At 44.4% G+C, this 23,308-nt stretch overlaps 1 protein-coding gene across 14 annotated transcripts in view; it reads left to right on the plus strand.

Moving 5' to 3' along the window:
- RABGAP1L (RAB GTPase activating protein 1 like) overlaps positions 1-23,308 on the plus strand; it is a 788,918-nt gene that overhangs the window by 609,920 nt on the left and 155,690 nt on the right. Inside the window, exon 1 of one of the 14 annotated variants that reach the window (XM_051856975.2) lies at positions 20,736-21,453. The exons of 12 other annotated variants lie outside the window; for them this stretch is intronic. In XM_051856975.2, coding sequence (XP_051712935.1) covers positions 21,286-21,453 — 168 coding nt within the window. In that variant the 5' untranslated portion in view covers positions 20,736-21,285. Of the gene's footprint in view, positions 1-20,735; positions 21,454-23,308 lie in introns of those variants that run through there. One more of the 14 variants, XM_070077157.1, reaches the window with a different exon arrangement.

Raw genomic sequence — 23,308 nt, forward strand, 5'->3', positions numbered from 1 at the left:
TGCTTTTTGTCCCAAGTTGGCAAGAGCACTTCTGCCATTCAGCAAGCATCCCTAATGCCAGGATCGGTGCACAGAGCAGCAAGGGGGCAAAGGTTAACTCATCACTTTGTTCTGTTGAAGCACACTGTACTCTGTCTACAACCATGTTTGAAATGGTTTAGGTTTACCCTAAAGGGAAAACTTTGCTTTCAGGTTTTATATTAGAAATAAACGATACTCATCTTTCTTCTTAGCATTTGCTGTTGTTTTTACAGACCTTTTCTCATAGATTATAAGTATTGAACCCCTTTCTTTGAATGCTAAGTCCCGTGTTTCCCAATTTAGAAAGGCTTAGGGGCTGCTGGTATCACTGACCTCAAGTCCTTTGGCTCCTTTGCAAATAGAGACAGACGAGAGGCCACCGTTCAGCCCAAACAAGGTGTGTTGGGGCTTATGCTCGAACCAAGGGAGACAGCACTGCTGGCTTCCCGACTGGAGCTGTTAAGAGGTTGGGGAGGCATGTCGATTCCGCCTTAGCACCTGACCAGGAGTCCTGCCTCATCTCCCCTAGCACCAGACATTTGCACCCTACTCAGTATTCTGTGCAGGCGCTGTGATGTGCTTTATTGTTGCTTGTGTGTTTTTTTGCACACACGTGGTCAAAATGGAATGTGTAACTCACACTGACATCCCAGGAAGGCCACATGTCAGTCACACTGGGCTGTCCTGGGCACGCATGCAGGTTGGGTAAGAAGGTCGCAGGGCAGTAGGGGTCTTTTGATGTTAGAGTCTGGACATTGTTCGTTTCTGATTGGTTTGGAGCTGGATGCCTATCAGGTCCAGAGGTGGATACATATCAGGTTGGGAAGGGCTGGATTTAGTGAGTCCTATTTCTGTCCTGTCTCAGTAGGGGAAGGGAGGGGAAAAAAAGTCTTATTTAATCACACACTAATAACAATTTCCCTCAGTTAAAGTAATCAGTATGGCCTTGTTCTGTTTCCATCCCACTTTTCTCAGATTTAATAGAATTTAACTGACTCCTAAATATGGACGCTTAGGTTCAGAGACCTTAGTCTGTTTCTGAAAATCCTCCATGCCCTGCTCAGTTGGGTGGTTCCAACCACATCATGGTCTGCAGTCACGGAAACTGGACTGGAGACAGCCGTGCCCTCTCAGGCCTGTGAGCTCCGTGTTCTGGCCTAGCTTCCTGCCGTCCCCTGTGAACCTAGACCGTTTTCCAAAGTTAGCTCACATCTCGCCTCCATCATCACTTACCTTTCTCTGGTTTACGTTATTCCGTTACGCTGTTAGCCTAAACAGGGCTAGATGTCAGGGAGTACTGTTCACTGCTTCACTCACCAAATGCTGGCAAAAGCCAGGGCTGGGCCAGGGCTGGGCCCCAGGCTGGACCAGGTTGGAACCAGGAGCCAGGAACTCAATCCAGATCTGTCATGCGGATGGCAGGGACCCAGTCACTTGAACCATCACCTGCTGGCTCCAAGGTGCACACTAGTAGGAAGCTGGAGTTGGGAGCAGAACTGGGACTTCAACCCAGACACTCCCAGGTGGGATGCAGGTGTCCCAAGGAGCATCACCCCCACCTCTCAAGTAAGGGCTTTTAAATGCCTGCTTGACTGTAGTGCTGTTCAAGGAATTTGAAGGAAACCCCGTGGCGGTAGCTTCTTCATTTATTTCTCTCGTCTGGGGGCAGCTCTTTGTTTCTGCGTGGGTAGCATTTGGCATCATGGGAGACATTAGACTTCTTGTGGGTACAGTAGACTGGGATGTGGGTTTGAGGGAGTACCAGAGGAGGACTATAAATATATTCCTAGGTCTTCCTGAGGCAGTTCTTCACCGAATGACTTCATTATTTAAATTCATTCCTAATATATGAGATGCTAAAGTAGAATTATACCAGCATATTCAAGTCTCTGTTAATCCTTAGTTTGAAATTAGTTCTTTGTTGATAAATGAGATATGACTGAGCGTCTTTTTATAATCTTTGGTATTTTCCCTTCTTATGTGAATAACTATAAAGTTGACTACTTTTATCTTTTTTCCCTTCTCTAGAATTCTGTTGTCAATTTATTATATTTATCATCTCTCAGATTCCTTTCCTTTATATTACAGCAGTCTGAATCCCTCCCCTGTTGTGGAAGGAAGTAGGAGAGCCTGACCCAGCAGGTCCTGGTCTGCTAACGGGAACATCTACCCGAGGTAGTAATGCATTGCAAAGGTTGAAAGTTAAGCAGAGCTGAAGGAGGCAACCAAGACAAGCATGGACCATTAAGCAAGGCTGGCCTAAGGTGCCTATCAGGAGCCTGAGTACAAAGCCAAGGACAGACTGAACTGACAGGAAAGCAAATCATAGTGGCATAAAGGAGGGCAGACTGGAGATGAGGCTGGGGGCGGCGTGGAGGGAGGGAGCTGCTGCCTCGTTCCTGGGCCTTCACACGTTCTGCGTGCTCTCCTGCTTGGGCATCTCCACGTCAACACTGGGAAGGAAGCCGCCGTTCTTTTTCTTCTTAGTCGTTGAAGTCTAAGTGAGCTCTTAATTATAAAGTAATGGAAGGTAGTATATTTCAGATAGGACATTGTGTCCTTGGTAGCATTTCTTTTCTTTCTGTGTCTCTTTTGGTAAGAATATACTGCTGTATTTCAAAATACAGGATTTTCATGAAATAATTTTCAAATAGGCAATTAGGTCTTGCTCTCATATTAAGGTTAGTATATCATTCAGCTATTACTTTAGTAAAATAAATAAACAGTAATGGAACTATAAATATAGTAGTAAGGGCGAGTTTTGTGGTATAAAGGTTAAACCAATGCTTGGGTTGATTGCATCTTATATGGGAGTGCCTGAGATGGCACCTGGCTCCTCTGCTTCTGACCCAGCTTCCTGCTAATGCACTCTGGAGGCATCAGAAGAGGGCCCAAGTACTTGGGCCCTGCATGGAAGACCTGGATGGAATTCCTGGCTCCTAGATTTACCCTGGCCAGGGCTCAGCTATTGTGAGCATTTGGGGATGATCCATAAGATGGAAGATCTCCGTTCTCTCCTTCTCACACTCTCACTCAGTCTTTCAGATAAACAAAGAAATCTTTCTTGTATGTGTACAAATAATTGTAATTGTAGTTATTTTGATTTGGTGTTTTATGCTATGTTTAGGCAATTTTAGGATAGGGAGAAGAAATCAAGAGTTCTTGCTGAGCACACTTGCTGCTGAAGAATTCTTTAAACAAAATAATGTGTTTTCACTTCCGAGCAAAATGACAAAGCTAACCCTGGTATTTGGAGAGCTAAAGCAGTGAAGGCTCCTTTAGAAACAGGTGGCAGTTAACGGGTGCAGCAGTTAAGACCCTATCACTTGAGACATCCACATTAGAGTATCAGGTCAAGTCCCATCTCTGCTTCCGGTGTCAGCCTCTTGCTAATGCATACCCTAGGGCCAAAACGTGATGGCTGGGAGCTGAGTCCCTGCCACCCATGTGGGACACTCAGGTTGAGTTCCCAACTGCCTGGCTTTGACCTGGCCCAGCCTTGGCTACTGTGGGCATTGGGGAATGAATCAGTGTACGAAAGCTCAGTTTTCTCTCTCTCTCTCTGTCTCTGTCTCTCTCTGACTTTCAAGTAAATCAACATGAAATTTAAAAGCAGCAACAGGACCATTTGAGCTCTCTAGGGTGTGGCCCAGTAGATGCCTTCAAACAATTGCATGATCAGATATTGTATCTTAGGAATATAGCTCCAGAGACTGAGAATGAAATTAAAGCAGTCTTAATCAGTAGGAAGACCAGTTAGCCTATTAGAATAGTCCGGGGAGAAATGATGATGGCGTCTTTGTTTTTTCCCCCAAAAAAACCACTGATTTAATGAGTACAAATTTCAGAAGTACAACTTTAGGAATATAGTGATTCTTCCCATCATACCTGCCCTCCCACCCCACTCCCACTCCCACCCCACCACCTCTTCCCTCTCCCATTCCCAGTTCCATCCTCCATTAATTAAAAAAAAAAAAAAAAAAGAAAAAAGAAAAGAAAAGAAAGGAAAAAACAGTCAAGACAAGGGCTGTTCAAGTCATTGCTTCTCAAAGTGTCAATTTCACTTCTATAGATTACCTTTTAGCTGCCTTGTTAGTTATCACAGCGGGAGGAACATGGTATTTGACCCTTTGGGACTGGCTTATTTCACTCAGCATGCTGTTTTCCAGATTCATCAATTTTGTTGCAAATGACTGGATTTCTTTCTTTCTTTCTTTTTTTTTTTTTACCACTGTGTGGTATTCCATAGAGTGCATATCCCATAATTTCTTTATCTAGTCCTCAGTTGATGGGCATTTAGGTTGATTCCGTGTCTTGACTATTGTGGATTGAACTGCAATAAACATGGAGCTGCAGATAATGCTTTTATTTGCTGATTTTACTTACCTTGGGTAAATTCCCACAAGTGGGATGTCTGGGTCATATGGTAGGTCTATATTTGGATTTCTGGGGTATCTCCAAGCTGACTTGCATAGTGGTTTTACCAGTTTACATTCCCACCAACAGTGGATTAGGATACCTCCTCCCCCCTACATCCTCTCCAGCATTTGTTGTTTGTAGATTTCTGTATGAAAGCCATTCTAACAGTGATGAGGTAAAACCTCATTGTGGTTTTGATTTGCATTTCCCTTATGGCTAGTGATTCTGAGCATTTTTTCATGTATCTGTTGGTCTTTGGATTTTCCTCTTTTGAAAAATGCCCATTTAAGTCCTTGGCTACTTTCATCACTGGGTTGTTTGTTTTGTTGTTGTGAAATTTTTTTGATCTCTTTACACATTCTAGTTATTAATCCTTTATAACTACATTACTGCATTATTTGCAAATAATTTCTCCCATTTTGTCGGTTGCCTCTTCACTTTCCTAAGTGTTTCGTTTGCAGTACAGAAGCTTCTCAATTTGATGTAATCCCATTTGTTGATTTTGGCTTTAATTGCCTGTGCCTCTGGGGTCTTTTCCAAGAATTCTTTTTCTGTGCCAGTGTCTTGCAGGGTTTCCTCAATGTTCTCTAGTAATTTGATGGTATCAGGTCATAGATTTAGGTCTTTAATCCATGTTGAATGGATTTTCATGTAAGGTGTGAGGTAGGGGTCCTGCTTCATACTCCTGCATGTGGAGATCCAGTTTTCCCAGCACCATTTGTTGAAGAGACTGTCCTTGCTCCAGGAATAGATTTTAGCTCCTTTGTCAAAGGTAAGTTGGTTGTAGATGCTTGGATTGATTTCTGGCATTTCTGTTCTGTTCCATTGGTCTAATCATCTGTTTTTGTACCAGTACTGGGCTGTTTTGATTATAACTGCTTTGTGATGATGGCTTCTTTAATTAAGGCTGCACAGTAGGGGTGGAGGAGGATAAACTGAGCAGTGTTTCCTGTGTACTGCAGTGGAGACTGGGGAACAGTTGGATGTGTGGACTGGGCCTTTCTCTCTCTCCCTCCCTCCTCCCCCCTCCTTCCCTCCTCCCCTCCTCCCCTCCTTCCCTCCCTCCTTCCCTCCCTCCTTCCCTCCCTCCTTCCCTCCTCCCCTGCTCCCCTCCCTCCTTCCCTTCTCCTCTCCCCTCCCTTCTTCCCTCCTTCCTTTCCCTCCCCTCCCTCCTCCCCTCCTCCTTCCCTCCTTCCTTCCCTTCCCTCCCCTCCTTCCTTACCTTCTCCCCTTTCCTCCCTTCTCCCCTCCCTTCCCCTCCCTCCTCCCCTCCTTCCTTCCCTCCCTCCTCTCCCTCCTTCCCTCCCTCCTCTCCCCTCCCTCCTCCTCTCCCTCCTCCCCTCCCCCCTTCCCTTCTCCCCTCCCCTCCCCTCCTGTCTCCTCTCCCTCCATGCATGTTCTTTCTTCAGTTTTAAGGAAGAAAGTTGCTGTAAAGTATTCTTTGTGGAGAAGGCAGCTCACCAGACCTTAGCTATTCTCACTTACGGCGCATTTACTGATAACCAGAGTATCCCTAGGTAATTGAATAGTGATCCAAAGTCAGCTTCTGCTTGCTCTGATTTGGTGTGGTATGGCTTGATCTCTACTAATAATTAGACTTAAAGGGAAATGAGCGAATCAAGTGATTCTTAAAACCAATTGTGTGCCTCAAAGTCAGGAACTTTGAGAGACCCTGTGTTCACTTAGCAAGGGGCTCCATTCCTCTGTGACAATCCAGTCCCTTGGCTTGGTAAAGAGTGCATCTTTCTGGCTGTGTTGTATCGATGAACTATACAAAGTACTTAGTACTTAGATGAACTTAGTACAAAGGTGTACTAAGCCATGTGCATGCTGGACAGTCACACAGAAACCCTGAGGAGCTGTTTCCCTCTACGGTGCTTCTCAGATTCAGGCGTGCCTCTCACTGTGTGGCCGCCGCTCCTGGCAGGTTCTTACTTTCTCACGTTTGGATTACTGCAGGAGCTTTCCGGCTTGTCAGTGTCTCCTCTTCTCTTGAGGTACTGTGCTCTCTGATACCAGGCTGTGCCCCTCTACATGATCTCCGTAGCCTTACTCCCTGCGTGTCGTGCACGGTAAGGCCCATCCGCTGGCACTCCATCTTCATCATAGTATAGCTTTGGATGTGCCTTGGCAGCCCGGCTTCAGATCTACTTCCTGGGCACATTAGCCCCTGAAGGTGTCCCAGGTGTCCCAGTCTGTGTCCTCCATTGTGTCCTCCAGTGCCACTGCAGGCAGAGAGCACAGTGTGAGCTGGCTTTGTATCCTCCCTAGCACTGAGCACAGTTCCAGCTCAGTACGGACGTGGAGTAGGGAAGATTTCTCCTTCTACCCCTTGTCCATGGATTCATCTGTTCCCCTCTGTCTGTACTGTGTTTCTAGTTGTTTTGGCTTCCTAACTTCCTTCTCCTTCCTAGAGGAGCTGACAGTTATATAACATGTATTATCCAAAGCTCACAGGACGCTTTAAACACTGATAAGAGGATATCTTTATTTTTAAATAGAAAAACCTTTCCTCTTTAACCAAAACCACAGTGACTCAGCTACTTAACATGTCTACAGTGGTTTCTGCGTTTTTCTGTGGCCAGTTTTTATGATGGCTGTGGATCAATATTAGCCTTTTTGGAAATACAGCATTTGGTGTTAATCATGACATCCTGAAGGAATCACTTCAGTTAACCTGGTAGCCCAATTTAGTAGGCCCGTGAAAATAAAAAAGGAAAAAATAAGAAGTTGGACTGTGGTCTGCTTTCTTTAGTGTATATAAGCATGGGTTCAAGGGAAGTAAAACAACATTCATGAAGGACTTATTCTAAGATACTCTTAAATTTCCTAATTTTAAATACCTTTTTTTTTTTTTTTTTTTTTTTTTTTTTTTTTTTTTTTGCTCAGCTTCTTCATTTAGAGATTTATTTTATTTATTTGAAAGAGGCGCCCATATAGGATGCCAGTGCTGCAGGCTGGGGCTTTAATCCATTGTGCCACAGCACCGACCCCTAAGCTGCTTCATTTTTTAAAACCAACTTCCCTCCCTCCTTCTGCATTCTCCCCCTCTCTTTCTTTTTCTCTCTCTCAAGCAGAGAGTGAGAGAAGACGACACAAACACACATACACACATACACATAGATCTTCATCCACTGGTTCCCTCCCCAAATGGCTACAGTGGCTGGGTCTGAGCCAGGCCATAGCCAGGAACTCCATCCACGTCTCCCACATGGATGGCGGGGGCCATCTTCCCTGCTTTTCCTGGGGCACGTTAGCAGGAGGCTGGATTGGAGGCAGAGCAGCTGGGCCTGAAGCCAGCACTCCAGTGTGGGGTGCTGACGTAGCTGGCAGAAGCTTAGCCTGCTGTGTTACAGTGGTGGTCCAGAGCCTTCATTTTTTAAATTCAGAGAAATAATTGCTTCGTCATAAGAACGTGTAATAACTGAGAAGAGTGAGGCTTACTCACCGTCTGCTACATGGCACTAACTCAATTCATACCTCAGCCAACCCACAAGTTGCTGTGTTGTGGCCCTGTGGGCTCTCCCGGCAAGAACAGAAGCAATAAATATTAAATCTATAAATGTCAAGGGGTTACTTTAGTTGCCTCTTTGTTGCTAAAGGAAAGAGAGGTTCAAAGGCTATGTCAAATTACAATCTTTTTCAACGTAAAAATGAATGAATGAATGAATGCAACAAGCTGGACTAGGAATCTTGGTTTGTGTTTATTTTTATTTAACACCCTGTCAGTAAAGATTTTTCAGAGCTCTTTCTCTTTTTCATAATGAATTTTCCCTGATATTTTCTAGTTGGACAGAGAGGTAATAAATCATAAGAAAGTAAACAATATCAAGTAGCGATCAATGTCATGACAGAAAGCAAACAAGAGAATCCACTGTGTTACTGCCTTCTGTTAGAAACAATGGGAGAAGAAGGCCCCTGTGAGCAAAATGACTTCAGAATTGAATGATGCGGTAGAGCCAAGAATATGAAATGGCAAGTACGAAGGCCATGAGGCAGCCTAAGCTTTATGTGTTCAAAACTGAAAGAATGCCAGGGTGACTAAAGCATGGTGAATGCCTGAGTGGATGAAATACAGAGAAGCAGAAAATGTGGTCTGAGAGCTGGGCGGGGGCCAGATCAGTAGACATAAAAGCAGTAGTGTAGTTTTTGCATTTGGGTACAGTGTATAAGTTTTCCACTGCAATGCATAATGGTTACCATGTTAAGTTTTTTTTAAAGAGTTATTTGTTTACTTGAGAGGCAGAGTTACAGACAGAGGGAGAGAGAGAGAGAGAGAGGTTCTCCATCCACTGGTTCACTGCCCAAATGGCCACAATGGCCATGGCTGAACCAGGCTGAAGCCAGGAGCTTCTTGCGGGCGCTGGGAACATCCTGGTGGGTGAGGTGAACGCAGTGGCCTGCTGCAGGGGAGGAGACAATAGTGTTTTCTCTAGAAAGCTTGAGTTCTTAGCTGAGACCATTTGTAGCAGGAGATGAATTAGCGAAAGAAAAGCAAGCACATTTTTTTCTTTTGTATTCGAAATGCTGTATTGTGCGTATATTTTCTCTTCTCTGAATTTTTTTATGCTTACTTTCTTTCTTCTCTGATTAAAATACACATTTCAAAAGGACAAGGATTTTATTTTCCATTTTGTATTAATATATAACACTTGCCCATATTTCAGGGTCAACATATCAAAACACACACACAGCATAGAATGCCCATACCAGGCAAACAGCCTTTGCAGTTCTTCATGTTCTCTTTTTATTTAGAGTCTACCTGCTCCTCTGTTCCAGTTCTTTTTATAGAATATCATATATCATTATGAGCTGTAGACTCCCCACTGGGCTGCAAAATATTGGAACCCATTACTTTCATCCTACTGCTGTTATGTGTTGGTACCCATTATCCAGCCTCCCTCATTGCCTCCTCCACCTTTCCTAGACTGCTTATCTCTATTTTAAACTCAGATCAAATAGATATACTTAATGTATATATAGTTATTATCACCAATATTATTATTTTAACTTCTGCTTATAAGAATAAACACATGGTATTTGTCTTTCTATTTGTCTTAACATAATGATCTTCAGTTCTGTCCATCCTGCTGTAAACATTAGGGTTTTATGGCTGACTAATGGTCCGTCGTGTAGAGGTACCACATTTCCGTTGCCCTGCATCCGTTGACGGACATGGAGGTTGATTCCGTGTTGTTGCCCTTGTGAATGGTGCTACCATGAATGCGGGAGTGTAAGTGTCTCTTTCATATGCTCATCTTACTCCTTGTGATACATATGCAGAAGAGGTTTAGCTGGGGGATAATGCTAGACTACTTTTAGTTTTTTTGAGGAACCTCCATACTCTTCTCCACAATGGCTATACTAACTTGCATTCCTACCAACAGTGTGTAAGGGTCCCCTTTTCCACATTGTCACAAGCATTTGTTATTACATGTTCTTACTCAAGTGAGATGACACATAATCGTGGCTCTGATTTGCAGTTCCCTCCTGTCAGTGATATTGAGCATTTTTGCCTGTGTTTGTTGGCCACTTGTATTTCTCTTTTGGGAAATGTCTGTTCCAATCCCGTACCTATTTCTTAACTGAATTGTTATTTTGTTGTTGCATTTTTTAGTTCCTTGTATATTCTAGATATTTATACTTTGTCAGGTTAATAATTTCCAAATATTTTCTTCCATTCTGTTAATTGTGTCTTCACTTTGTTGATAGTTTCCTTTTCTGTGCAAAAACTTCTTAGTTGGATGTTGGATATAATTCTTTTTTGTCTATTTTGTCTTTTTTTTTTTTTTTTTTTTTTGCCTGTGCCTTTGCACACTGGGAGGCAGTAGGTGATAGATCAAGTAGGTGGGTCCCTACCATCCACATAGAAGACCCAGGCTGTTGTGGCTTTTGGAGTGTGAACCAGTGGGTGGAAGACACCGTCTATGTCTGTCTTTCAAAAAAAAAAAAAAAAAAAAGATGTGTATAGGGTGGATATTGTAGTATAGCCTATTAAGCAGCTACTTGGGATGCCTGTATCCCATATCAGAGTGCCTGGTTTGAGTCTTAGCCAATAAACACTTCTTCTTTTTTTTTTTTTTTTTTTTTTTTTTTTTAAGATTTATTTATTTGAAAGAGTTACAGAGAGAGGTAGAGACAGAGAGAGAGAGAGGTTTTCCATCCTCTGGTTCACTCCCCAGTTGTCTGCAATGGCCGGAGCTGCGTCAATCCGAAGCCAGGAGCCAGAAGCTTCTTCTGGGTCTCCCAAGCGGGTGCAGGGGCCCAAGCACTTGGGCCATCTTCTGCTGCTTTCCCAGGGCATAGCAGAGAGCTGGATTGGAAGAGGAGCAGCTGGGACTAGAACCGGTGCCCATGTGGGATGCCGGTGCTTCAGGCCAGGGCTTTAACCCTCTGCGCCACAGCACCAGCCCCAATAAGCACTTCTGATCCAGCTTCCTGCTAGTGCACCTGAGAGACACCCAATGATTCCCCAAGTTCTCACTACCAATGTGGGAGACCAAGATGGAGTTCCTGGCTCCTGGCTTCAGCCTGGGCCAGCCTTGGCTGTTGTAGGCGTTTGGGAGTAACCAACAGATGGAAGATACCTCCTAACTCTGTGTCACTCTACTTTCCAATAAATAAATAAATAAATCTTTTATTTAAAAAAAGTATGGTTATCCAAAAAGTATAGTTGCGGTTACCACTTACTAGTGTAGAAAAAGAAACATATGTTTCCTTCCACCTTTCCACGTTTTTGTTCAAGTCCCCTGTAACAAAAGACAGATTCATAGATTAATGTGAGAAATATACAGACTTATTGATGTAAGTTTATGTAATGCAAAAAACTTCAAAAGAAAACGAAGATCTAAGAAATGGTTAAATCTTAGTATTTTAATGCTAGACTTGGTGAAGAATGGAGAGTTGTTTGAAAATGTGATTGGGCAAGGAGTGTGGCCTAAAAATAGTAGATTGGGCAGATGTTTATCAAGATGTATTCTTTCAGCTTCTCCTTGTGATCCCTTGGTCTTCTCAGGTAGCGGGAAGACACCTGCTACATGAGGGTCTTATGACCTGCTTCAGGGCAGTAGGGTGGAGAAAGGTCCTTCCCAGTGTTCCTCAGATTCCTGGAGTTTATAAAAATCAATATGCTAAAATACCATATTTTGGGGTATTATGTCTTGAACTGTATCACCAACTCATGACCTTAGGCAAACACTTAACTTTTACAAGCTCAGGTGTCTCCTATGTAAATGGACATAGTTGGTTGTTCTAATCAAATGCAATAATATATAGTAAGGGCTTGATATAGTTCATGGGCCTTATGAACTCTGAAAAAAAGGTAGCTATTATCCATACTTTTAGTAACTTTGTGTTTATCAAGAGTCTGTGCTATGCAAGTTACCTTGTTGAGCTTTGCTTGCAACAGATATGAGCATGAGATAAATAAAGGAGCCCGTCAGGCATCACAACCCATAGACACTTGACTTGTTCCGTGTCATCGTGCAAGGCAGCCTGTGGCAGAACCGCATGTGGACAGGTGTTGAGCTCACAAGAGAAATGGAGGGGAAGCAGATGACCTCCAGTAAAAGTAGAAGAAAAGCCATCGTGACTCTTAAGATTTTCCCACCTCTAAAATTCAGCTGAATCCAATTGAAGCCATGGCTGTGGGGGGGGAGGGTTGAGGCACAGGAGGGGGATTTGCAATCAGTTATCACCTTTATTTCAGAACACAGACGTTCATTAAATAAATGTCCCCATCTTGACATACTCATTTTGCAGAAACAAATTCACTTGCTAATGATGGGTTGACCCATATAAAAATGAAAATACAGTTTTTTTCACAGTGACAGCTGTTAACAGTGCCTAAAATTCTGTTACATATAAATGCTAGAGATACAAATTTGACAGTGAATTGGAGGTTATGGTAGGAAGATGGTAAAAACAGTTCACAACTTACCAAGGTGGGTATAACACCTCATTAATTTTATTAACAGCAACAACAAAATCCACACAGACACATAAAGAAAAAAATGAATGCAGGTCTGGCTTTAGGGAATAGTCAAAATTCTATATTGATCAATTTCAAATTAAAAACAGGCATCTGCTAATACTTACGCCATCTGCTTCAGCCTGGAAATCATATGAGCTCTGTACACGCACTGCTCAGGGACAGGAGTGAAAGGACTGCGACACCTTCTGGTTTCAGGCCTGTGTCGCTAACATGGCTTTAAGGAAGCAGTTCTAATTAAAGATATCCCTAAAACTGTGGAATTAAAAGATAATGTAAATTTCCATGAACTTTTTAACTCCACCGCCACCATAGACACTGTGACTGAGTTCCTTGAACTCCCTGAGAGTGAGTGTGATTCTCGTTAAAAATTCAGAAGACAGGTACGCTGTAGCACCACAAGTCTGTGTTTAGAAGTGACTGTTCTCTGGACCGAATTGTGGACAGCCCCCTTGCAACTCAAATTTTAACACCTTAGATTCGTTCATGGCAGATGGCAGGCACAGGACCTGGGCCAGTTCCTTGTGGAACACAGCGGTGAAGCGTCATCTTCTAGTAGGAGGTCTTCATGGGCTGTGTTGATTGAAAGTTGGCCGGCGACAGTGCAGGCAGTGCCGGGTACCCTGCCCGGCGCACCTCTGCACTCTGGGGTCCTGCAGGTTCCTGGAGCTGCCTCTGACCAGGGTAAGACTGCGGGCGGTCACTTGCCTGCTGCTTCCATGTTTTCATTAAGAGTAGAAATATGATAGACTTGGTATTCTCTAGGCGCTAACAAGATCCCATTATCTTATGATTCCGTTATCTCCAGACCGTGTTTTTCAGGGTGGGAAACAGATATTGAGAGAGAGCATTCAAAGAGGCCGGCAGGATTGTAAACAGTCTAAAATGGTAAAAAATCAGCTCATAGAAGACTCCGCAACACAAACGATTAAGATGGGGAAAAGAAAATTAAGATCATCTTAAAATATTTTCATTAATGCCACAGGAAAAAAAAAAAAAGTAGACTTTTTAACTGAAGTGGCTCTTACCTACAGTGCTCTAACTACACACACACAAAAGCCCGAAATACAAAGGAAAGAGAAATTTTTCAAGATGATCGGTAGGTTTCTGGCATTCGAAGTAATAGTTTCACGGGTATATAATTATACCCACATATATCATACGTCATGTGATCTACGTTAGATATCTACAGCTTGTGTTATGTCAATTATACCTCAGTGAAGCAGCTAAAATATTTATATGTAACTGAGTCCAGTGACTTGAAATTGCAGATTTCTGGCTTACTGTCATGAAATCCTTTTCTATCAAATAGAAATGTCCAGTAAGGAAATAGGCAGCCCCTTGAGGTACCTGTCAGTGAAGATACGGAAGCAGAGACAAAATGAACAATCCCAAAGATGCTATGGAAGAAGTTGTTGTGTTATTCAAAGCGTTACAGATCTGGTCACAAGATAGGTGCTAAGCCACTAGTTATGCTGCCAAGACTATCTGGAATATTATTGAATTGATTTTGGTAGGGAAAAGTTCTTTTTCTATTTTAAGGATTTGTTTATTTGAAAGGTAAGTTAGAGAAAGAATGTGTGCGTGCAAGTGAGAGAGGCAGAGAGAGAGAGAGAGAGAGAAATCTTCCATCCTCTGGCTCACTCCTCAAATGATTGCAAGGGCCAGAGCTGGGCCTATCTGAAGCCAGGAGCCAGGAGCCAGGAGCTTCTTCTGGGTGTCCCACGCAAGTGCAGGGGCCCAAGCACTTGGGCCATCTTCTGCTGCTTTCCTAGGCATGTTAGCAGGGAGCTGGATTGGAACTGGGGCATCAAGGCTCGAACTGGCTCCCATATGGGATGCTGGCACTGCGGGCAGCACCTTTTACCTGCTATGCTACCGCACCAGCCCTCACAATGGCTTTTATAAATGCCCTCCTCTACATGACTTCTTGGAAAGAATGAAGACAGCTGTTAGCTATCTTGTACCCGCCATGTGCTAGGCCCTATGAGAGAATTCTTTATTAACTTGTTAAATTTTCAGAGCAATTTGACCAGGTAAGGGATGTTGTCACTTAGAGAGTGTCAGTAACTTAGCTATATCATGCAGCTAGTAAATGTGATTATAAGGTGATGTAATGAACAATGCCCTGTTTCACTCTTTTTTTTTTTAAGATTTATTTTATTTATTTGAAAGAGTTACAAAGAGAGGTAGAGAGGTCTTCAGTCTCCTGATGGACTCCCCAAATGGCTGCAACAACCAAGGCTAAGCCAATCCAAAGCCAGGAGCCAGGAGCTTCTTACAGGTCTCCCATGTCAGTGCAAGGGCCCAAGGACTTGTGCCATCTTCTGTTGGTTTCGCAGGCACATTAGCAGGGAGCTGGATTGGAAGTGGAGCAGCCAGGACTCAAACTGGTGCCCCTAAGGGATGCTGGCGCTGCTGGCCAGGGCTTTAACCTGCTGAGCCACAGCCCAGCCCCCTGTTTTGTTCTTAAAGAAATGTTAGTTGTCATAACTGCTGAATCTGTATCCAGACCAGTCTCCCTCATGTAAGCCCAGTTCTGTGTGGGTCTGCTGTGGACAACAGAGTCATGCTTCCATCCTAACACACAGCGTGCATTCCTCCCTCCTGGCATCTGTTGCGCCGTGCTTTACCTTGGTGTTTGGAATCCGCCCTGATCTGAAGCTCCCCTGTGTTGGCAAGTGTTTCCATTTTCCTCTTGGTAGCTACCGAACCACACAGAATTGCATTTTTGTACTCATCGTTCTTAATTAGAGGTCCATGAATTAAGACAAATATGCTTTGCGTTTTTCAGTGGAAATCTGTTTCTGTCCTGAACGTGTCTGGCGAGCGTGACACCTGGAGGGGCTCAAGAAGAGCACTGTAACGCCAGCTCTCGCCTGCACCTGCTGCTGCCAGTGCTCCAGGGGCGACGTTCTGGTCGTCAGACCCAGGCTTGGGAGTACTGCCTGTCTATCCGACTCCCTGACTCTCTCCCTGGATACAAAGGGGTTCGGAGCGTGCCACCTGGCCATATTGTTAATATAGAATATAAAACATTCCAGCATATCACTCTGGCTGAAAGTTTAAGTGAGCTAAAGGTGATTGAGAAAAAGCTATCTCTCACGCGCCTGAGAGTGGAAAATACATTCTCCTCTCCTATCATTTCCATACCAGGAAGGGGCCACAGCCTTATCTCCAGATATGAGATGGTATCAGGAAGGAACCTACATGTAGAGTAACAATAAACAAACCTTACAACTTGCCCTTAGCCACCATGAGTTTCCCCTGTCGTCATATTTGCCTTCCACATATAGCAGCTCAAAGTCCTTTTCCTTTTTCTTGAACTTCTGTAGGAAATTATTGTTCTTTGCTTGAATGCTATGTGAGCCCCATGTTCTAGACGCTCTTTGAGTTACTCATTCCTGAGTTACCGCCATGTGTATGCACACTGCCTGTGTTAAGCCCCTGTTTGCTTTTCTCTTGGTAATCTGCCTTTGATCAGGCTTATTTGCAGGACCCGAGGCAGAGAACCTAGGAAGACAGAGAGGAAAGATTTTCCCTCTCCTATATGGACCTTATCCAGATTTCCCCAATTCCCTTTAACTTGCTGTGGAACTTACTTTTCAGAATTAAAAAAAAAAATCTCTTTTGTGATAGTATAGGAAGTTTGAGAAATCACATTATTAGCTGGTTAATTCATTAGTTTTTCTTGCTATTCCATTTTTTGCACTATTTTATAACCCAAAAATTTTTTTAAAAGATTTATTTATTTGAAAGTCAGAGTTACACAGAGAGGAGAGGCAGAGACAGAGAGAGAGAGAGAGAGAGAGAGAGAAAGAGAGAGAGAGTGAGGTCTTCCATCCGATGGTTCACTCCTCAATTGGCCGCAATGGCTGGAGCTGAGCTGATCTGAAGCCAGGAGCCAGGAGCTTCTTCTGGGTCTCCCATGCGAGTGAAGGGACCCAAGTACTTGGGCCATCTTCTACTGCTTTTCCAGGCCATAGCAGAGAGCTGGATAGGAAGTGGAGCAGCCGGGACTAGAACCGGCGCCCATATGGGATGCCGGTGCTTCAGGCCAGAGCGTTAACCCGCTGCACCACAGCGCTGGCCCCTCAAAATTTTTTCTAAAAACTGCACTGTATTTGCTACTGAATCCCATTAGCAATAAAAAATTATTTGGGGTTTGGGGAGGAAGAGGAAAAGATACTTATGGAGATACTAGAACCTGTTCTTCCATTTCACTGAATGATATTCTAGTTTTATTTTACCTAATAATGAGAAAGGACAATCTAAAAATAAAACCTGGACTGAAGAATTATAAAAATGTTGTAAGGAAGCATGAAGTATTTTTAAGGAAATCACAATAGAAATCTTGGGGAAACTAAAATGCATGACCACTTGTTACAGCTCCTTTTATGTACCATTTTGTTAAATGCACCTAAATATTTTAAGTATGACTTGGTTTTCAAGTTAAGATATTGTATTTTAATTATTGCATAGGATACTTAGTATATTTAAATTTGTTTTTATTTGAGAGACAGAGTGAGGGATACACACACACACACACACACACAGAGCTCTCCCCATCTGCTGGCTCATTCCTCAAACAGGCATTTTGAGGAACTGCCCAGGCTGGGCCAGAGAGAAACCAGGAACTTAATGCAGGTCTCCCATGTGGGCGGCAGGAACGCAGTTACCTGAGCCATCCCTGCTGCCTCCTGGGATCTGCATTCACTGGAAGCTGGAATAAGGAACTAGAGCTGGATTTTGAATCCAGGCATTCGAATATGGGAAACAGGCATTTTAACCAGTGTCTTACCTGCTTGATCAAGTGCCTACCCCGGTACATTAATTTTAGCTTCTTTTGTGATCATTATAGCCAAGCCATACAGTTGCAAAATCATCTAATTAAGTTTTACATCTTTTTATTGCAACCTTTTAGGTGAATTCGTTACTAGTGCAGGCATTTGGCACAGTAGTTAAGTCATCACTTGAGAGACCCGTGTTCCATATCCAAGTGCCTGATTTGAGTTCCAGCTCCTCGGCTTGCAAGCCAGCTTCCTGCTAAGGCGCACCCCAGGAGGCAGCAGCTGGTACTCCAGTGTGTTGGTCCCTGCCACCCAAGGGAGGCCTGGATTGAGTTCCAAGCTCCTAGCTTCAGACTGGTGCAGCTCCTGCTGTTGCAGGTATTTGGGGAGTGAACCAGTGGATGGAACATCTCTGACTCTGTCTCGATCTTTCAGACAGAAAATGAAAACTAAATAAAAACTGAAAAAGTAAAAAGTCAATCAGAATAATCCTGTAAGCTGAAGACTCATTAAGTTCTTCCTTCCTGTGGTGGGCATTTAGCTGGGAGGTTGAGACTCTGCTTTGGAAGCCCACATCCCACACTGGAATGCCTGCTTCAGATCCTGGGTCCTCTGCTTCCAATCCAGCTTCCTGCTGGTGCACACCAGGGAGGCAGCCGGCGATGGCTCAGGGACTTGTGTTCTGGTGACCCCTGTGGGAGACCTGGCAGAGTTCAGTCTTCTGGAACTAGTCTTGGCTGTTTGAGGCATTTCGGGAGTGAACCAGTAGATGGATGGATGATAGCACTCCCTCGCTCTGTGCCTTTCAAATAAAATGAAGGGAAGAAATAAAAAATCAATCAAAAAAAATAAATCCTGGGGCCAGCACTGTGGCATAGCAGGTAAAGCCACTGCTGTGGCGCTGGCATCCCATAATGGCGCCAGTTCTAGTCCCAGCTGCTCCTCTTCCGATCCAGCTCTCTGCTATAGCCTGGGAAAGCAGCAGAAGATGGCCCCATGTGCTTGGACCCCTGCACCCACATGGGAGACCTGGATGAAGCTCCTGGCTCCTGGCTCAGTCTAGACAGTTGGACAGTTATGCCCCTCTAGGGAGCGAACCAGAGGATGGAAGATTCTCTCCCTCTCTCTCTCTCTCTTCCCCTCTCCCCTCCCCCCAACTCTGCCTTTCAAAACAAGTAAGTAAAGCTTTTAAAAAATTAAATCGTGGGGCTGGTGCCATGGCTCACTTGGTTAATCCTCTGCCTGCGGCGCCAGCATCCCAATGGGCACCAGGTTCTAGTCCCAGATGCTCCTCTTCCAGGCCAGCTCTCTGCTGTGGTCTGGGAATACAGTGGAGGATGGCCCAAGTGGTTGGCCCTGCACCCCATGGGAGACCAGGAGGAAGCACCTGGCTCCTGGCTTCAGATCGGCGCAGCGCCGGCCATATTGGCCATTTGGGGATTGAACCAACGAAAGGAAGACCTTTTTCTCTGTCTCTCTCTCACTGTCTATAACTCTACCTGTCAAATAAGTTAAAAAAATTAAATCCTTTTATAGGTCAAAATTCTCCCTTGTCCTTACGTATGAAGTGTCTATAGCAGTGCTTTTTACCTATGTAGCAGTAGCATGAACAAAATTTCCTGCAGAACACCAGTTTGTAAGCAAGGGGAAAATGGCGTGATTCTCTGTGCATGTTTAGGGGTAAAATATGAAAGGCCCAGGGCCTCTTCTGTCTTCCTTATAATTTCATCTTTCCAGGTGAACCTGCCCTCACCCTAGGCAGCCCATCAAGCATTTCCTACAAAACCTTAGAGACCTGATATTTCTTTTTCTGTATATGTAATATTATAATGCTTTTGAGCATTTTGTTTAAAATATTTACTTTGAATAGTTTTCAAGGAAATCTTTTTTTGCAAGAAATAAAAGCCTTAACAATATGTAAATATCATATCTAAGACATTTTGTTAAAGATTTAATTTAAAAACATTCCTCCTGAGATTTTAGAAAAAGAAACCAAACAATATTTTGTTAAAGAAAACAAGTATCTTTTTATTTCTTTTGCATTAACCTCAGTTCTATAAGTTTTCTTTAACCAAGATTACAAAGACATGTTAATAAATTGCCTCTATTTTGATATTGGGGTTTTGTAACTCTTATTTGTTATGTAGGAAACTAAGGTTTAGAAAAAAATACTTGGGGCCAGTGCTGTGGCTTAGTGGGTAAAGCTGCCACCTGCAGTGCTGGCATTACATATGGGCACCGATTTGTGTCCTGGCTGCTCCTCTTCTGTTCCAGCTCTCTTGTGTGGCCTGGGAAAGCAGTAGAGGATGGCCTACATGCTTAGGCCCCTGCATCCACATGGGAAACCTGGAAGACGCTCCTGGCTCCTGGCTTCAGATAGGCTCAGCTCTGGCCGTTGGAGCCATTTGGGAAGTGAACCAGCAGATGCAAGACCCCCCCCCCCTCTCTCTTTCTTTCTTTCTCTCTGCCTCTGCCTCTCTGTAACTCTGCCTTTCAAGTAAATAAATAAATCTTAAAAAAAAAAAAATCCCTTTCTAAAAAAGAAAGAAAAAAATGGTGCTCCCCTCCCAGCCCCACTGTGCCATGTTACAGGTCACCTGGAGAACCTGATGTGTTTCCGAGACCAGCTACAGAACTGCAGATTGTCAGGCTGACATTAAGAGGCTGTTGCTAAAGATGATTTTCTCCTTTTGCCTTCATTGGGCTGCAACTAAATTATTCACATCCAAGAGATGAACGTAGCTCTGGATCACAGAGACAGCACAGTTCTCAGCTGTGGCTGATTGTTGCTTATATCTTTAATAGGGAGGATTTTATTTGACCAGAAATTGTCAAATCGGTGCTTGGAGCTATTAGCAGAGTGTTTATGAAGGCCTATGGCATACGAAAGTTAGTTTTACTTTGAGAATCTCAGTGTACATTCTCAACATTACACTGTAGGTGATTGTTTTGTCATATTACGTGTTCCTAAAAACCCACTTGATTGTAGCCAGCTCTCCCCAGGTACTGAAAAGCTCCCGCGCATCCTGGCGTTGGGAAGTCATTACTGCATAAACACTTCAGCTGGAGGGCGTGTCGTTTTTCCAGGGCTCAGCCCTTGCTCTTTGGTCCATATGTCAGCGTTTTATGCCAGCACCTTCCTTCTGGGATCTGAAAGGATGTGTGTGCATCTCCCAGGATAAGATCAGACCTTTCACTGTTCTCGTTATTAGAAAGCTGGAGTGAATACGGGTCAGCCTGTTAGATGGCTGGCTGGCTGCTTTTTCTGCGAGCATCGGATGTTAGGAGAAGCTAGTTCATCTGTCTGTGGGTTTAGGATTCGACAGCAGAAGCTGTCAGACTAACACTGATGGAAGGTGGACTGGGAGGAGGAAGCGCATCTGTCCTGCGGCTCGCCATTGGCTTCTTATTACGGCATTCTCCCCGGAGACGAGACGCCCTCGCACGCTCATTCACGGGCTCCCTCCCTCCCCTCCCTCCCTTTCTTACCCCTTCATTACTGATTCACAGCGAGAGGCGGCGGCGGCGGCGGCAGCAGCAGCAGCAGCAACAGCGCTGCTCGTCACGAATCAAGGATTGCAATGAGCTCATCCTTTTCTCCTTGCAGAATCGCAACTGCCCCGGCTTCCTGGCTGCTGCTGCCGCCGCCGCCGCCGCCGCCTGCTCAGCCACAGCTGCACGCACACATTCTCTCTCACACACATGCACACGCACACACGCTCACATGCTAGACCCTCCTGAGCAGCTCGTCCGTGTCCACACATGTCCGAGAACTCTCCTGCATCACTCTGAGCCATTTTCTTGCATGTGATTGCTTTTGCTGTTTTTCATTTGCCATCAGCATTTGATCTCATCTTCATCCTCCAGTCTACTTTGGGGCTCTTGGAACAGTGGAGAATTTAGCCAGAATGTTTTTCTGGAGGAGACATTAGCTGACAGTCCCCTGTACAGACTGGCGTGTGCGTCCTCCTGGGGAGACCTCAGCCTGGCTCCTCTCCCACCGCAGTTCCTAACAGTGTGGATAAGAGATCCAGCTTTCTCATTCTGGATCCCTCCTTACTGCTCATGGAAGAAGGGGTGCCCTGCCCAGCCCCAGCTGCTAAGCTCACCCCTCCTGTCAGAAAGTCCCAGGACATGCGCGACGAGAGAAGCAAGCTGGTGAATGAGTATGCTTGTCGGGTGCTGGAACTTCTGGGGATGGGGCATCGTCTGTTCGTGCCTCGGCTTCTCGCGGTGAGACTGTTTTTCATTGAACTTCATTTGTGGGAGGCTGCTACCCTCTGTGAGAATCCCCGATCCCTGGGAGAGGCTGTGGTCTCCCGTTGGCTTCTCCTTCTCCCGGTTCCGCTGAGAAGGAAGGGCCGAGAGCCACCGCTGCGCAGCTCGTCGGAGCCTGGCCCACGCCACTCCTTAATTGGCTGGAGAAGACCATGGCTCTTTTCCTGGAGTCAGGGTTCCGTTTGTGGCGTTATCTCTGTAGCAGGGAAAACATGGTTTTCTGGCCGGCCAGGCTCAGCAGCAAAGCAGAATACCTGAGTTCTTGGTTTAGGATTCTGTTATTTTATCTCCGAAGGGTTAAATTTTACAACAGACATAGCTGCTTACCTAGACATGTGTGGTTTGCTTTCTAGCCTCCCCCCTTTGATTGCCAACTTGATTATTTTTTTCTTTTTCGCTAGGGAATTTGGCCACCTCAACATCTTTGGGGTAGGAAATTTGGGCTTTTCTCCCAGCATGATTGAACTGAAACAGCTTAAAGCTTAAAGCTGCCGGTTCTGTGTCATGAGACTGGAAAGTCTGGCTTGTTTGTTATTTGATTTCCTGAACGAGAAAAAAAAAATCATCCTTCTTCCTTGCCTGCCAAGGGTTAAAGTTAAATACCCACAATCACTGTTGCAGGGGTTCTTTTTAGTGGTTTGAGAACTGTACCTAGCAACTGTTCTGTGATATAATTGGTCTGCAGGAATCCTATACCATTATTTGGTAATAAAAGAAGAATAATTAAGCTGGGTGTCTTCTACAGAATGCAATTTAATCATTCCAGACTGTTTGCCTGTATTCCAACCTTTAGAGTACAGTATTTATTTGGCTGAATTTAACTGTGTTCCCTCCCATGTCTCGCTCCAGTGTATTTCAGCTTTATTTATATTTACAATTATTCATCTCTTTGTGTGCAAATTCACATGCAGATGCAATCTCTTCTGTGTAATAACAGACACGTTGGGTGGCCCTGTACGTAAGGAATCTCCCACCCTGAAGAAAGTCTGTTTTTCATTGCAAGAGGAAGTTAGGTGCAGTGCAGGTCCCCGGGGGTGGGGGCGGTGTTCAGAGACCCAGGGTCCTCTCCCAGTAAAGGAAGGAAGCAGAAGAGCCCAATAGAAATGTTTTCATGCCCAGGTGAGGTTCTGGTTTTCCTGAATCCCGTTTTTAATCGAGGAGATTCCATAGAGAGGAGTTTTGTTTGTTAAAAAGTGAGAGAAGGAAATACATTTCAGTCAATTTTCTGCCTCTCTGAGGAATCAGACTTGGTCTGATGTAGTTCTGCATCCTAAAAGACCACACACCTTTGTGACTCCAGGTAACTGGCCAGTAATCTGGTGTTGCCTCTCTCTGGCAGTTACGGTTTCAGTGTATGGAAGGAAACATAAGCTGGTAACTAAAAATATCTCTCATACTGAAATCTGCTTTAGAGATGAATTGGAACTACTCTGAAAAGAATCACCAGTCAGATTGACAAGGGGTTGAGTTCTCAAGCCTGAGGCCTTTGAAAGGCCATTATATTCATCTGTATATTGCATTCGCATGCAGCTTGTTTACCAAGTCATGTATGTGAGGACACAGCACCTCTCAGGTTGGGTGTGCTCTTAGTGTTCAGAACGTAGGTGACAGCGCCACCGGAATCACCTGTGACAAGCGTATGCTGAGCTGTCTGTGGGGCCGTTTAAAATCTCTGCCTGTTACCCACCATGACACTTGTAAGATTGTTGGTAGAACCAGGATGAGCCACATTTTAGGCAGTGACATACCTGTTCATTATTAGCAATGTAAATGCGAATATGAATAGGGATCTGCTGTCCAAGGAGTCACT

Source organism: Oryctolagus cuniculus, chromosome 7 (genome assembly GCF_964237555.1).
Source record: "Oryctolagus cuniculus chromosome 7, mOryCun1.1, whole genome shotgun sequence".
NCBI classification, from domain to species: domain Eukaryota; kingdom Metazoa; phylum Chordata; class Mammalia; order Lagomorpha; family Leporidae; genus Oryctolagus; species Oryctolagus cuniculus.